This window comes from Sapajus apella, unplaced genomic scaffold (genome assembly GCF_009761245.1).
Source record: "Sapajus apella isolate SASKATOON/1434 unplaced genomic scaffold, GSC_monkey_1.0 scaffold12, whole genome shotgun sequence".
Classification (NCBI taxonomy): domain Eukaryota; kingdom Metazoa; phylum Chordata; class Mammalia; order Primates; family Cebidae; genus Sapajus; species Sapajus apella.
In genome coordinates this window covers 3,616,491-3,632,554 of record NW_022436952.1, presented here as the reverse complement: position 1 = coordinate 3,632,554, position 16,064 = coordinate 3,616,491, and the positions used below count along the sequence as shown (strand labels likewise).

Sequence of the window (16,064 nt, the reverse complement as noted above, 5' to 3'; positions counted from 1 at the left end):
CAGCTCACTGAATCCCTGTCCCCGGGGTTCAATCAATTCTCCTGCCTCAGCCTCCCGAGGAGCTGGGATAAACAGGTGCCTGCCACCGCAGCCGGCTAATTTTTGTGTAATTTTAGTAGAGACGGGGTTTCACCATCTTGGCCAGCTGGCCTTGAATTCCTGACCACGTGACCTGCCCGCCTTGGCCTCCCAAAGTGCTGGGATTACAGATGTGAGCCACCTCTCCTGGTCTTCTTCTTCTTTTCTTCTTCTTCTTCTTTTTTTAAGAGACAGAGTTTTCTTCTTTCACCCAGGCTGGAGTGCAGTGGCACAATCCTTGCTCACTGCAGCCTCCAACTTCTGGGCTCAAGTGATCCTCCCGCCTCAGCCTCCAAAGTGCTGGGATTACAGGTGTGAGCCACTGCTCCAGGCCCTTCAAAATCCTTCACTGCCATCTGGTAAATGATCACAACAGCTCAACAAACACATAATGACTACAGGAATGGTGCCCCACTGGAGTTGTTCAATGAAAAACGTGCACATTGCAAGTGGCAGTCTCCCAGGCCTGCCTCCCTCCAGGTGGGGGTCTGAGTGGGCCTGAGAAGCAAACGTCCAGTAAGGAGGAAGAGGCTAGGCGGCCCCTCCCTCCCTGGGAAGGCAGGGAGGACCAGGGCCCAAATGAACCCTGGGGAGACTGCGGGGGGAGGGAGAGTTTGCAAAGGGCAAGGGGAAAGAGAGCCTGTTACCGTCTTGGGGCCACCAGGCCCCTCCGTGCCCCTAGCTGAGTGCCTGTACGCTTTACCCCACCTCACGAGGCTTTGTTTCCAGCGGTTGAGACTGGAAGCACTGGGGTGGGGTGGAAAGGCTGCTGCCCAGGGAGACAGGATCCAAGGGGCTGGGAGTCCGGGCTAGGAGGTCCCTTTCTCGGTGGGAGACTGAGGCCGCGTTGGCGGGGCGGGGCGAGACTCCTCCGAGGTCGGGAGAGGGGGCCCCGCAGCAGCCCCTTGGCTTCCCTTCTCCCTCGCCTCCCCTCCTGGGCTCCGGCTCAGAGGCACTCTGGGCGCCTGCCAAGGCTTCCAAACTGCGCCGCTTCCTTCTTCGGCAGAAAAGGGCTTTCAGATGCAGCGGCGGCGGCGGCGACTCGGGAGAGCGCCCCCTCCCCCTAACGGCCGCCTCTCCCTCTCCCCCTCGCCGGCCCCGGCTCCCCCACCTCTGGGAAGGCGCTGGGGGTGTGGCCAGGGACCAGTATAAAGTCCGGGGGAGCCGACCCGGGCCTCCGCTCAGCCCCTGGCCCCGTCGCCTCGCCGCCCGCCTGCTGACTTCTCCGCTCCGACTGCGTCCACCCGCCGGGCCGACCCATCTCCCCGAGCCCTCCGGGTCGGGTCCTCCAGGCGCTCCGGGCGCTGCCGCCGTGTGCTCTCCGCTGCCCGCTCGCGCGCCCGCGCTCCCCGCCAGCGCCCCGCGCCCGCGCCTAGTCTTCGCGCGATCATGCTGCCCCTCTGCCTCGTGGCTGTCCTGCTGCTGGCGGCCAGGCCCGGGCTGAGCCTGGGCGACGAAGCCATCCACTGCCCGACCTGCACCGAGGAGAAGCTGGCGCGCTGCCGCCCCCCCGTGGGCTGCACGGAGCTGGTGCGGGAGCCCGGCTGCGGCTGCTGTGCTACTTGCGCCCTGGGCTTGGGGATGCCCTGCGGGGTGTACACCCCCCGCTGCGGCTCGGGCCTGCGCTGCTACCCTCCCCGGGGGGTGGAGAAGCCCCTGCACACGCTGATGCTCGGGCAAGGTGTGTGCATGGAGCTGGCGGAGGTCGAGGCCATCCGGCAAAGCCAGCAGCCCTCTGGTAAGGTATCCCTGGCCTCCCAATTCCCTCCTGAATGCGCTCCCTTCCCAGCGGCTTCTTTCCATCCCAGCCGCCCTGGAAGGCCCTTTAAAATCCCCTGTGAGTTGAAGAGAAGGCAGGTACGTGGCAGGGCCCAGCTGGCATGGGACAGGCTCACAAAGGAAACTGCTACCGAATCCCTAGCAGCCTGTTGCCAACACCAAGGGAGACTGTCCCATTGCTCCATCTCAAACCTTCAAGGGTTGTCCATTTGATAAGGGGGTCCCAGTGGGAGACCTGGCTGCTGGAGCAAGAGTGGCAGATTAAGGTCCAGTTAAGTCAGCTGTCTAGGGCCAGAGGACAGGAGGATGGTGGTGGGGTGTGTGTTGGGGAGGATGGGGGAGGGGGAAAAGCTTTCTGTTCTTGATCCAGGCCGAGGGTGGAACCCCAGGGGTCTGGGGAGCCAGGGCCTGAACTTTTTACATGGTCCTGTGGTGGAGTGGGACATACAAATTAGAGGGACTTTGGCAGTGAGGGGCATTAGACTTGCCCTTCCCTAAAGCGCAGAGCCATATCACCTTGTTGTTTGAGAGGTGGTGGGAAGACAGAAGCCCCTCTGCCAGGCCTGGGCATCTCTGCCTTCTCTGCTATACAGGCCTCCTGTTCGTTTCTCCAGGCAGGTGTGATTTGACGTGTCGGAAAATGTTGGCTCCCGGCCTAGAGCTGCAGAAGCCTCATGTGTGTGGGATGGGGAATAGAGAAGGGGATGGGGGGGGGGCCTGGGCAGAGAAACAGAAAGAGAGAGAGACTCTGAGAAGGCCCTTGCCCTACCCTCATTCTTACACTTTCTTTGTTTTTCAGTGAACCTTTCTCAGTTTCTCCTTAGACTCTGTCTCTTTCCTTTGTTCTCTTGCTCTTTTTTTCTTCCTGATTCGTCTCTCAACCTCTGGTTTCTCTCGCGTTCTCTGTTCCTCAGTGTCTTCTGCCCATCACGCCTTTCTTTCTCTACCTTACTCTGTGTTTCTGTTTCAGTTGCTCTGCTTCTCTCCCTCTTTTTCTGTTGCTCTTTCTCTGTGTCTCTGCCCCTGTTTTTGTCTTTCTCTGTTTCTTTGGGAATCTCTTTGTCTGCTTTTCTGTATCTATGCCTCTGTTTCTCATTCCCTCTCTGACTCTGTTTTGCTCTTCTGTGCCTCTGTCTGTTTCTGTCTCTTATCCTGATACTTGAAGCTTCCATTGTTGCAGTCCGGATGCTGGGACTCCAGCCCCAAGCTTCCTGTCCTGGGTCCCAAACCCTCCACTTCCTCAATCCTCTGCAGCTTGTTAGCCGAGGCAAGCAGGATATAGGGAAAACAGGAAGGAGGTGGACCCCAGGGGTCTGGGCCTTGGGCCTCTCTGCCCCTCCTGCCCCTGGGTAGGGAGAGATGGGTCAGCAGAAAACATTCTGGGAGAAATGCCAGCCTGGCACCCAACACATCTGGAAAGGGGGGGTCCTGGTGGAGAAAGTCGCTGATGTTGAAGCAGAGATGCCAGTGGTAATGGTAGAGGAGGGGAACTGAGACTGGGAGCCAGGGCTGAGTCCTTGGGTTCTTGGGGTACAACAGGGTCACGTTCCATTTGAATCTCCATCCTCCACCAGCCAGAGGGTATCTGGCACCAGATAAGGATGGCCGGTAGCCTCCTTCTCTCTCAGCACTTTGAACGCAAGACAGAAGAGCCCACAAAGGGCTGGGTAGGAATACCTCATCCTCTGGTTGGGTAGGAATGCTCCATCCTATAGTGGAGGAAAATAAGACCCCCTAGGGGTGTGGGGAGGGCATGGCATGAAAAATTTGTGATTGTTCCCTGGATATAAGGCAAACTGGTCTCCAGGAGTGTCTAGGGGCTGGTTGTGGAGGTTCATGCTTGTAATCACAGCACTTTGGGAGGATTGCTTGAGGCCAGGAGTTTGAGACCATCCTGAGCAATATAGCCAGACCCCCGTCTCTACAAAAAAAAAAAAAAAAAAAATTAGCCAATCACAGTGGTTCATGCCTGTAGTCCCAGCTACTTGGGAGGCTGAGATGGAATGATCACTTGAGCCCAGCCTGGGCGACTCTATCTCTAAAAAAAAAAAGGGGGTGGGGTGGGGTGGGGCTGGTGGCTCACACCTGTAATCTCAGGACTTTGAGAGCCCGAGGCAGGTGGATCACAAGGTTCAGGAGTTTGAGACCAGTCTGGCCAAGATGGTAAAACTCGATCTCTACTAAAAATACAAAAATTAGCTAGGTGCAGTGGTGGGTGCCTGTAATCCCAGCTACTAGGGAGGCTGAGGCAGGAGAATTGCGTGAACCTGGGAGGTGGAGGTTGCAGTGAGCGGAGACCTCGCCATTGCACTCCAGCCTGGGTGACAAAACAAGACTCCATCTCAAAAAAAAGAAAAAGGTGTCTAGGTTTAGGTCCCCTTTGGATGACACAGCTGAGGTCTGTAGTGCCCCTCCCCCTTTCTTCCTTGCCTTGTCCTCCAGCCATGCAATGGATGCAGGTACCTAGAGAGAGACGGGGAAGCCTGGAGGTACCTGTGGAGCAAGCTATGCCCGTGCCCTCCCACACTTCCCAGTCATCATAGAATCATAGAAGTAATCCCTTTCTGTGACCTGGGCCACATGGCACCATGTGAAAGGCACCCCTGAGAGTTCTGCCGCAGCCCTGCAGGGTCTGTGGATGAGATAAGACAACCAAGCCCCTACCCACTCATCCTTTTTAGCCTTACACAGCCAGTAGGCCACTGTCCCCTCCAGGTTCCAAGGCTTGGGCCCACTGGCCTGTGAATAGCTTGGTCAAGGGGACCCATCTATTCTTTCTGCCTTTTCCTCTTGGGGCTGAGTGTCTGCAGGTGGCTGGGGGAGGGTGGCCACTTGGCATGCCCCCTCGTTTGGCTGCTGTGGTCCAGCTGTCTCCTATTTGCCCCGGGGGCAGCTCCCCTTTCCATCTCCAGCCGTCCCACCCTCCTATCTCAGCTTTCCATGAACTGGCCAGATTGTGGCTTAACACCACTGAGGCCACCAGAGATGAGGCGGGGCATGTGCGTCAGAAGTCCACAGCTCTGCATCCTGGTACTGGTCCTCGAATCACGGAATCTGGGGGAGTGGACAATGGAAAGATCAGTGTTTGGATGGGGAGTTCGTAAGCTGGGCTCTCAGTCCCTTTGGGACAGGGAACAGGCAGGCCGGGTTAAATTTTAGCCAATGCAGCAAATATTTCCCCCTTACTTCAGTACTGGGAGTCCAGTTATGTCATGGTAACAAGGGCATTCCCAGAAATTCTGTGCCGTGGGGGGAGGGGAAGGGAGGAGCATGGCTGCTTCCCATTTTTTCTTTAGTACTGGCGAAGCCAGCAAGATTGGTGCCTCGGGTGTCAGGAGTCTTTCCACTTAAAGACAGTGCTGCAGAGCGAAGTCTCTCCTCCCTGCCTTCCACCCAGTCTACGTCAGTTTCCTCATTTGTAAAGTGGGGAGGGCAACAGGACCTGCCTCATAGGGTTGGGGTGTCCGGCATGGGGTCAGAGCTTAAAAAACTGGAGTGATGATGAGGATGGTGATGAAGAAGAAGCTGACGCTAGGACTTAGGGAAACAGTAGGACAAGGGAGCAAATTTGGGGCAACATTCAGAGGAGTTGAGGGGGTAGGGCAGCCTTTGGTGCATTGTGCTGCTGTCAACGTGGGAAGAACAGGCCAAGTTGCCTTATGTGACTTTTTATTCTGAGGCTGGCAGCATGACACGGTGGTGGGGGGGATACCCCTTGAGCCAGACCTCAGAGAAAGGGCCTGGTACCCAGCACCGGTGGTCTTGGATTCTCCAGCCAGAGTCTAGGGGAAGGGCGAAAAGACATTTCTTGCAGGACAGGTGAGTGACCCTCTGCATCACAGCTGAAACTCCTGGTCAGGATGACTGGGCCAGCTCAGCTCATAGCTAGTGTCTCTTCGGGGCCAGAGGCTGGTGCTGGGGAGAAATTGTGAGAGTGAAATCAGGCAACAGGAAAGAGGAAATCCTCTGGCGTTGCCACGAACTTTGCAGCCAGTGGTGCCAAAGCTGTGTGGCCTCTTCTCTCTCTGGCTCCTTCCCTTCTCTGCTGCTGGAGCAAAGACTGAGGTTTTCTCTGGAGCCAGATGTCAGCTGGCTTAACTCCAAGCTGGGGGCTGTGGGAGGACCAAGCCTACTTGGAAGTCTCATCTCCCAAACAAGCTTTTTGGAGGTCAGACTTTTCAGAGAAATAGGTCTGACTCCACTCCTGCTCAGAGGGGAACCCACAGGCATTGGAATTTCTCCAGAGGGCACTACCAGGACGAGTAGCACCAGGTGGCTGGAACTCTGTGTGAGCAGGGAAATAGCAAGTATTTAGCCAGTTTTGGAGATGAGAAGGTTAACGTTATCAAGAGACCCAATGCTATAACCCTTACCCCCACAAAATCCTAGCGCCTAGGGGTGGATCCTGGGGTAGCTCCTCAGTCCGCCAGTGGGGCAGGGTTGGGCAAGGAAAAGTTACAGATTACATGAAAAGTCAACAAACCAGGGTGCACAGAAGCTGTTGAAGTCAGCGTGCCCTGCCCTGGCTCTGTATCTCTGACCAGGGCAGGGTCAGAGTGCCCAAGTGCACATGGATAAGGCACATGTGGATAAGTGTGTGTCTGGACGCGTGATTGCTTGTATACATTTCTTATTCTTGAGCCCCAGCCTGTCTGTGTGTGAGTAGGCAAATAGGAATTTACCCTGTGTCCCCATGAGAGTAAGGAAGGAGCTACTATCCCTATCTGGTGGGTTCTACTCCGTGTAGACATGAACTGGGAATAAGCAGGATGACTAGTGGGGAAACTAACAAGGGAGGAGCCAGGCAGGCTGCTGACTCAGCTTTTCCCAGGTAAACCCCTGGTGTGACATGGGGCCATACCAACCCAAGAGCATGAGCCGTGCCTCCAGGCTCACCCTGTGCTCCATGTGGCCCTAGGTTTCAGTGAGCGTACCCAATCCTCCTTAATGGTAAATATCCCAAATATTCATTAATGATCCTCTGAGAGTTGGTTGTTTGTGAACTTTGACTAATAAAAACTCAGCACTGTGGCTCATGCCTGTAATCCTAGCACTTTGGAAGGCCTAGGTGGGAGGATCACTTGAGGCCAGGAATTTGAGACCAGCCTGGGCAACATAGTGAGACCCTATCTCTTAAAGAGAGAGAAGAAAAGAAACTCAACATGGAAAGCATGGTCACACTTCTACTCCATATCTCTTGAGATTTTTGAGGCTGCTACCACTCTAATGCTGCACACCTCCAGGGTGAGAGCTCACTACCTCCTGAAAACACTTCTCCACTCCTTGAACCAAAGAACATTCTGCTCATTTATTGAGAGGAATGAATCACTGTACAAAATAGCGCTTGCTTTTTATTTTGAGACAGGGTCTCACTTGTCACTCAGGCTGGAGTGCAATGGCGCGATCATGGCTCACTGCAGCCTCGATCTACTGAGCTGAGGTGATTCTCCCACTTCAGCCTCCCAAGTAGCTGGAACTACAGGTGTGTGTCACCACACCAAGCTAATTTTTTGTAGAGATGGGGTTTTACTATGTTTCCTAGGCTGGTCTTGAATTCCTGGGCTCAAGTGTTCCACTGACCTCGGCCTTCCAAAGTGTTGGGATTACAAGCATGAGCCACCACCCCTGGCCCCTAGTACTTTCTTTTGTGGTCATTTTAAAAAAGCATGTTCAGGAAACACAAAGTCTTTCCAGGTTGGAAGGGTGTTCCCTGGTGTTAGTGTCCTGGCCTGAGGCAAACAAGTCCAAGTGATTTCCTCCAGCCTTACCTAGGTAACACGGTGGGGCCTTTGTTCACATCTCAGCTCCGCTTCTGTCCTTCTGACATTTGGTTCTAATTATTTAATTCTCGATTTTTTTTTTTTTAAGAGACAGGGTCTTGCTCTGCCACCCAGGCTGGAGTGCAGTGGTGCAATCATAGCTCACTGTAGCCTTGATGTACTGGGGTTAAGCGATCCTCCCACCTCAGTCTTCCAAGTAGCTAGGACCACAGACATGTGCCACTACGTATGGCTAACTTTTATTTTTATTTTTTTGGTAGAGACAGGGTCTTGCTGTATTGCGCAGGCTAGTCTTGAACTCCTGGTCTCAAGTGATCCTCCTGTCTCAGCCTCCCAAATGGGATTACAGGCGTGAGCACACAGCCTGGTTCTAATTCTCTTAGGTGTTCCATTTCCTCTTCTTGCACCCCTGAAACACCGTGACTCCATCCTGAAACATTCTGGCTTTGTGCAAGGTGGGGGCATGGAGGGAGGTGATCACTGGGCTAGCCTAGGTTTCTTTGGCTAGAGACATTCCTTTGGAGGGTCCCCAAGGAAGGGCCTGGATCCCAGATCTTTCTCTGGTTCCTAACTAAGGGCTCAGGATCCGTCTTCTTAGGGTCCCCTTGGTACAATCCTCATCTAAAGTTCATCTGTTTCTTCTTTTGCTGCCTACCTTGGCCGGGGGCAGTGGGGGGGTGGTCTTGCTATAGTGTCTTCTCTTTGGTTGACTCTCAGGAACTTGATGTAGGACTGGAGTCCCCACTGGACTGTCCTTCTTGGGATTTTAAATGTGCAGAAGGATGGATTATATCTACCTCCTCTATTTATTTTTTCCCTTTTCTTCCTCTTTCTAAGCCAGCCCTCCACTGTGACAAAATCTTCTTACATCCGTGGTGAATTTTATCAATAACTTTTGGTGTGGAAACTTACTGACAAAGCCTTTCTGGTTAGATTCCTCCTGGTCTGCTTTGTCTTTATCCACATATTTCTCCCCACAGCCCCCAAACTAGGAGATTGAAAAGAGAACCAACCCCCCAGCTTTGGCTAAGCAAAAAAATACCATTTGACCCAGAGGCAGCTCTGGGACAGCTGTCACGCATGGAGGAACCCGCTAACTCCTCAGGAAAAAAAACCCTGACGCAAACCAGTTGTAACCTCTGTCCGGCTGCCAACATCTGGATTGCTGGCAGGGACTTTGTGCTTAGAGCTGCCAAGCCTGAGCATTTCAGAGGTGGCTCTGATCTGCAGAGAGGTCTTCCCACCTCTTTCTCCAGCTCAGACCTGCATTCCAGTTTTGACTGCCTGGAGGGAGGAGCTGTGGCTACAGTTCTGGGACTTGTGCATGGGTTTTTCTTTTTATAAAAAAAGAATTTATTTTATTTTATTTTATTTTATTTTAGAGACAGGGTCTTGCTCTGTCACCCAGGCTGGAGTACAGTGGTGCGATCATAACTCACTATGAACCTCGAATTCCTGGGTTCAAATGATCCTCCTGCCTCAGCCTCCCGAGTAGCTAGAACTACAGACACATGCCACCATGCCTGGGTTAATTTTTAAATATTTTGTAAAGATGGGGGTCTTGCTATGTTGCCTAGGCTGGTCTCGAACTCCTGACCTTAAGCGATCTTTGCTCCTTGGCCTCCCAAAGTGTTGGGATTACAAGCGTTAGCCACCATGCCCTATTTGGATGGAGTTTTTCTTGAGCTCAGATAGAACCTTAAGGAGATCTCACAGAGGGATTGAAGGTCTAGCCTCATCACTCCTGTCTCCAGATCTCCAGTATTCTGGTTTTGGGCAACCCCTATGGACTTTGGATAGAGTCTGAAGTCTAAGAATTGGAGACTTCAAGGTGGGGGACTGAAGGAATGTGTGAGGCTGTTCTTCTGGTCCTGGGGCCACACAGGTTGTATTTTACACACACACACACACACACACACAAACTCTTCCTCATGCAGGCGGATATACTAACTCCCACTCCTCTCCCACCCAGCCAGTGGGGAGAACCTTTTGGGCTAGAGTTCTCATTGCTCATGGAAACTCTGATTCTGGCCATTTGGAAGAGAGTCAGCAGAGTCCACAGCCTTGGGGATCCCCTGGCTGGCTCAGCCAGACATAGAAAAAATCAGGAAAGGTGACGGGAAAACAATCAGATGGGGAGGGGATGGTGGGAGGAGTCGAATGGAAAGGGGACAGGATCCAGCAGGGGTCCCCCTGCCTGCCTCAGACCTCCCTGCAGGGCCCAGGGGACCCTCCTGCCATCTGGGTAGCTGCAGCTGGTGACTCATCTGAGCACTGGCCTGGGTGGGGTGAGGGACAAGTCAAGGACTTCAAGAGAAATATTCTCCTGAGAGATCCAAGGGAGAGGGGAGGAGATTGGGGGGCGCTGCTCTTGTTTCTTCCCTCTCCCCAGCCCTGCTGCTCTTCTCCAGCACCGAGCTGGAGAATCCCCAGGGAGGAGGACACAGGTGGGAGGCTGGGTTGGTGTGATGCTCTGACTTCTTCCAGTGCTGACCTCTCCTTATCTCGGCCTGACTGCAGACAAGGATGAAGGTGACCACCCCAACAGCAGCTTCAACCCCTGCAGTGCCCATGACCGAAGGTGCCTGCAGAAGCACATGGCCAAAATTCGAGACCGGAGCACCAATGGGGGCAAGATGAAGGTCAATGGGGCACCCCGGGAGGAACCCCGGCCTCTGGTAAGGCTCTCCGACACACAAATGTGCATGTGCATAGACATCCACACGCCCACACACACACAGGCACACACACAGGCATGCACGTATACCCACAATCACACATGCACACACACCCACCCACACATGCACACACACGCACACACGCACACACACACACACCCACGCTCACACACACGCAGGCGCACACACACGCATGCACATACACCCACAATCACATGTGCACACACACCCACCCACCCACGCACGCACACACACCCACATACATGTTCACACACATACACCCCCCCATACACACCATCACCACCAGATGTGGAGCGTGTTCATTCAGCATACATTCTAGGATGCCTACTGTGTGCAAGATGCAACTACTATGAGTCATCGGGACCCAGAGAGAGCCCTCATTCCCTTCCTTGGGATTCCTTTCCTGCTCATCAGTTATATACATGGGGATAGTTGATTGTTAAATACTGAAAAACTTCTACACCGACTGGTAAAAAGCAGCTGCCCCAAGCCCCCTGGGGTTTCTTGGCCTTTCTTAGATTCCTCACCCTGGACCTTCTCAGTAACTAAAGGGTGAATGCTGGCCATAGCAGGGAGCCTGGGGACCTGGCTCCAGGGTCTGGCTAATGTCCCTTCTGAGGGTCTTACAGGTTACCAGTTGTAAGTTTTATCTGTTCCATCTGCTTAGAAATCGCCCCCTCCCTGGCTTTCTGCATAGGTTCCCACAGCCCCATTCCCCACAATGTCCCCTCACTTCCCTCTCCTGCTTTGAAGAAGCTGTTGGCTCGAGACCCTTTCCTCCATGCCTCCCACTGTCCCCCACCGTGTCCTCTGGACGCAGGCCCTCTCCTCACCTCACTGGTCCTGCCCAGCCCCCAGGGCTCGAGGCTCCTTTCAGGGCCTTCAGTTCCCACTTGGCTCTGACCTCAGCCTGGGCCTCCTGCCTCTCTTCCTTCTGCTGAGTTATTTTGTCCTCCCCCGCCTCCAGCCCCAGGGCGCCTGCCAGAGCGAGCTGCACCGGGCCCTGGAGCGGCTGGCCGCCTCCCCCAGCCGCACCCATGAGGACCTCTACATCATCCCCATCCCCAACTGCGACCGCAATGGCAACTTCCACCCCAAGCAGGTGCGTCTCTGTCTCCCACTGCGCCGGCCCTGGCCTCTCCGCAGGATGGCCCAGGATGGAGATCTCAGGAAGGGGACACTCAGGCTGGCCCAGAGTCATAGAGCGAGTTAATAGCAGATCCTGCCTCCCCATCCAGGGCAGTTTCCCCTCTACCCCTGGCTTTCACCATCTGTGGCGCAGACCTAGCAACCCTGACAACCCCTGGCTCCCAACACTCTCTTGTTCACCCTACTGTATTCTTCCTGCCACTGAGTGTTTGAGGTTTCACCTGGGAATGGAGGGCCAAAGTCATGAGGAGTCCGGGAGGAAACTCAGGCTACCCCTCCCTGAAGGCGAGCAACAAAACCACCTGGGTACAGCAAGGGTGGAGGTAAAGCCAAATTGGCTGATTGGAGACAGGCACTTTGGATAGAAGCGGAGGAAGGAGGGGGACAGGAGAGAAGACACAAAGGCAGCAACTTCCCTATTCCTTCCTGCCCTTGGAAGTTGGGGTCCTCTGACAAGCCTCCAGGAGGCTGGGGTGGTCAGCAGGCTTGGCCTCTTCCAGCCCATCTCTGGCCCAACAGAATGGGCAGCCTGTCTGGGCAGGACTCTGGGGTGCCTCCTGCTGGGTGTGGCCTGGGGAACCCTGTCCTGGAGCTCTTTATGGGTGTAGATAGACCCATTCCCCTGCTCCGTGAGCCATAGAGAAATCCACAGTTCAAGCAGCACTCGGCCAGCGGAGGCCTAGAGGGAAGGACAAAGGCTACCCTGGGTCTGTACATCCAGGATGGCACGGAAAGGGTGTGAGAGAAGGGCCAGAGCGGGCTCCCACGCTGTGCTCAGCCTATTTCTAACCTTTATCCTAACGCTAATTTTATCCTTGTCCCGATTTTAAAAACTTTTTATGTTAATTAAAAAAAAAAAAACAATTGCTAGCTTTATTTTTTAGAGCAGTTTTAGGTTTAAAGAAAACTTGAGCAGGAGTACAGAGTTTCCATATACTGTCCCCTGCCACAGTTTCCTCATTATTATAACATCTTAAATTATATTTGTTGCAATTGATAAACCAATGTTGGTATATTATTGTTAATTAGAGTCCAGTGGTTTACATTGGAGTTCACTTTTTGTGTTGTACAATTCTATGCATTTTCTTCTCCTGATTTTTTTTTAAGACAGGGTCTCACGCAGTCTCCCAGGCTGGAGTGCAGTGGTGTGATCACAGCTCATTGGAACTTCCACATCCTGGCCTCTCGTGATCCTCCTACCTCAGCCTCCTGAGTAGCTGGGACCACAGGCACACAACCATGCCAGGCTAATTTTTTTTTTTTTTGAGACAGAGTTTCCCTTTTGTTGCCGAGGCTGGAGCACAATGGTGGGATCTCGGCTCACTGCAACATTTACCTCCTGGGTTCAAGCGATTCTCCTGCCTCAGCCTCCCGAGTAGCTGGGATTACAGGGGCCTGCCACCACACCTGGCTAATTTTTTGTATTTTTAGGACAGATGGGGTTTGGCCATGTTGGCCAGGCTTATCTTGAAGTCCAGACCTTGGGTGATCTGCCCACCTCGGCCTTCTCAAGTGCTGGGATTATAGGATTATAGGCATGAGCCACCATGCCTGCATGCCAGGCTAATTTTTTTTTTTTTTTTTTTTTTTTTTTTTTTTTGAGATGGAGTCTCGCTCTTTCACCAGGCTGGAGTGCAGTGGCACTATCTTGGCTCACTACAACCACCATCTCCTGGATTCAAGCCTGGAATCCCCCAGCCTCAGCCTCCTGAGTAGCTGGGACTACAGGCGTGCGCCACCACGCCTGGCTACTTTTTTGTATTTTAGTAGAGACAGGATTTCACCATGGCCAGGATGGTTTCGATATCCTGACCTCATGATCCGCCCGCCTCGGCCTCCCAAAGTGCTGGCATTACAGGTGTGAGCCACACCTGTAACATACGGAAAAATATTTTTGTAGAGATGGAGGGGTCTCTCTATGTTGCCCAGGCTGGTCTCGAACTCCTGAGTGATTCACCGCCTCTGCCTCCCAAAGTGCTGGGATTACAGGCTTGAGCCGCTAGGCCTAGCCTCTTCCCCTGATTTTTATCCCATTGAAAGTTCTGACACTTGAGCTTTATCCCCAGACCAGTTCTGATCCTTAAGCCAACCTTTACTCCAAGTTAAATTCTGACACTGAAATGTACATTTGTGGCCCTTCCAAACTTTAGGCTAACTTTAGTTATTCTGACCTTGACCTCTTGACCTTGACCAGTTGTTTCTGACCTGGGCTTTAACTCTCACCCAACTCAAGTTTTAGTCATAGTTACTAATTTAACTGCAGCTTTTATCTGATCCTACCTTAATCCCAACTTGGATCCTGCTCATAACTATAATCCCATTCTTAAAGTCCCAACCCAATCAGAATATGTACCCGAAACACCTCCAACCTGAACCCAGCCTTTCAAATCCAGCTGCGCCTTTAAACCTGAGGGCCTTCTTAAGGTCCTGCCTTCTAAAACTCTCTGGATCTTTCTTTCTTGATCAGATTCCCCCTGCTCCAGTGAGCTCAGAGGACTCATGCTCAAAAAAGAGCCACCACCCTCAGAGGCCATCTTAAAGCAGCAACTGTCTGACTTGGGGGCAGGGCTGGGGGATTGGGGTGGGTCACCTGGGGTCTCTTTTCCTGCCTGGGAACTGACCCCTCATGCCCTTGTCTTGGCAGTGTTACCCATCTCTGGATGGGCAGCGTGGCAAGTGCTGGTGTGTGGACCGGAAGACGGGGGTGAAGCTTTCGGAGGGCCCGGAGCCGATGGGGGAGCTGGACTGCCAGCAGCTGGCTGACAGCTTTCAAGAGTGAGGCCCGCCAGCAGGCTGAGGGCTCAGCATCCCCTGCTACTCCCGTGCCCTGGAGGCTGCAGAGCTGACCTGGAGTGGAGTCTGAGTCTGAGTCCTGTCCCTGCCCAGAAGTTTCCCTCTAGTGCACGTGTGCACGTGTGCGTGTGTTTGCATGTGTGTGTGTGTGTGTGTGTGTGTGCTTATGAGCCCTTGGGGTAAGCCACAGCCTGGGGTGTTCTCTTTGGTCTTACACAGCCCAAGAGGACTGAAAGTGGCACTTAGCCCAAGAGGTCTGAGCCCTGGTGTGTTTCCAGATCGATCCTGGATTCACTCATTCATTCATTCATTCATTCATTCACTCATTCTTTCATTCATCCATCCATCCAGCTACCTAAAAACATTTACTGACCATATACTACATACCAGCTCTAGCTTTCAGCCTTGGGAGCTTTTATTCTGACTTTCTCTGATTTTGGCATGTGGAGATACTTCTGTAAGGTGAGCTCAAGCCTGTGGGAGAAGAAAAACCTCATTCCCAGAGTCAGAGGAGAAGAGACATGTACGCTGACCATCGTCCCTCCTCTCAAGCTAGTCAGAGCGTGGGAGCCTGGGGAAGTGTGAGGGAGCAGATGGCTTAATGGTCACGAGACCCAGACCCACTCCCAAAACTCAGACTTGCCAGGCTTCCCTTCTCTTCTTCCCCAGGTCCTTCCTTTAGGTCTGGTTGTGGTGCCATCTGCTTGGTTGGCTGGCAGAGAGACCCTGCTGTGGGCGAGGGAAGGGGGTCAAAGGAAGACTTGAAGGACAGAGGGCTAGGGGGATGGGGTGCATTTCTTTGAGCAGCCAGGGTGGGAAGAAAGAATGCAAGAGTGGATTGAATGTGCCTAATGGAGAAGACCACGTGCTAGATGAGGGGGCTTCCTGGGTCCTGTTCCCTACCCCATAGTGGTCATAGCCATGAAGTCACCTGGATGACAGTATCCTTCCATTGGCTCACTGCCTGTGGCTCTGCCTCCCTCTCCATATCTCCTTCCCCTGCAGCTCCCTCCCCACACCTCCCTACTCCCCTGGGCATCTTCTGGCTCGACTGGATGGAAGGAGTCCTAGGAACCTACCAGTTGGCCATGATGTCTTTTCTTCTTTTCCTTTCTTTCTTTTTTGTTTTTATAACAAAACAGAATAAAACCAACAAATGTCCAGAGAGTTGTGTTTGACTGACTTATTCACAGTTAGACACAGGGATGCACCAGGGATGGAGAGAGGGGGACAGATTTGGGGAGGTGAGCATGGTCCCCAGACCTGCCTGTATGGTAAGGGACTGGGAAGGACGGTCAATCTACTTCCTCTTCCCTGCAGCCTCTTCCCAGGGAACTCCTTGGCTTCAAAGTCTGCACTGTCTTTCTTAGACTCCCGGTGGGCAAACAATGGCTCCTGAAAGGGGGGTGTGACCAAGGACAGAGCTGTGTCTGGGGTCAGCTGGCATGTGGAGCTGGGGCATTTCCTAGGGTATCAGACAGATGAGGCTCGCATCTGGATTTGATTTATTAATTTGTTGGGAAGGGGCAGGGACACTGCCCTGCATTTGGGGAAAGGGGGTAGAAGCTTTAGCACGTTCCACGGCTCTGACTGCCGAGATCTCTGACTCGGGCATTGTGCTGAGATTGGGGGTTGGGAGGGGTTGACTTTGCTGAAGCCACATCTTCAGAGTTTGTGCTAACATGGTATGCCTGGATTGGGGCCATCCTCCAAATGCCCCTCCTCTCCCACACCTCTGTGCCATGTGTGCGTTTGTGTGTGTGTGTGTGTGTGTGTGTGTGTGTGT

At 53.3% G+C, this 16,064-nt stretch overlaps 1 protein-coding gene across 2 annotated transcripts; it reads left to right on the top strand.

Annotated features, from left to right (window-relative positions):
• Positions 1 to 1,253: 1,253 nt before the first annotated feature.
• On the top strand, positions 1,254 to 15,445 carry IGFBP4 (insulin like growth factor binding protein 4). 2 transcript variants are annotated; one of them, XM_032279747.1, is made up of 4 exons: positions 1,254 to 1,816; positions 10,158 to 10,315; positions 11,304 to 11,438; positions 14,130 to 15,445. In XM_032279747.1, exons 1-4 carry the CDS (start codon positions 1,468 to 1,470, stop codon positions 14,262 to 14,264), a joined length of 777 nt encoding a protein of 258 aa, XP_032135638.1. In that variant the 5' UTR covers positions 1,254 to 1,467; the 3' UTR covers positions 14,265 to 15,445. The 2 variants fall into 2 exon arrangements, with proteins under 2 accessions (XP_032135638.1, XP_032135639.1); XM_032279748.1 differs by lacking the exon at positions 11,304 to 11,438 and having other exon boundaries at positions 1,282 to 1,816.
• Positions 15,446 to 16,064: the final 619 nt, after the last annotated feature.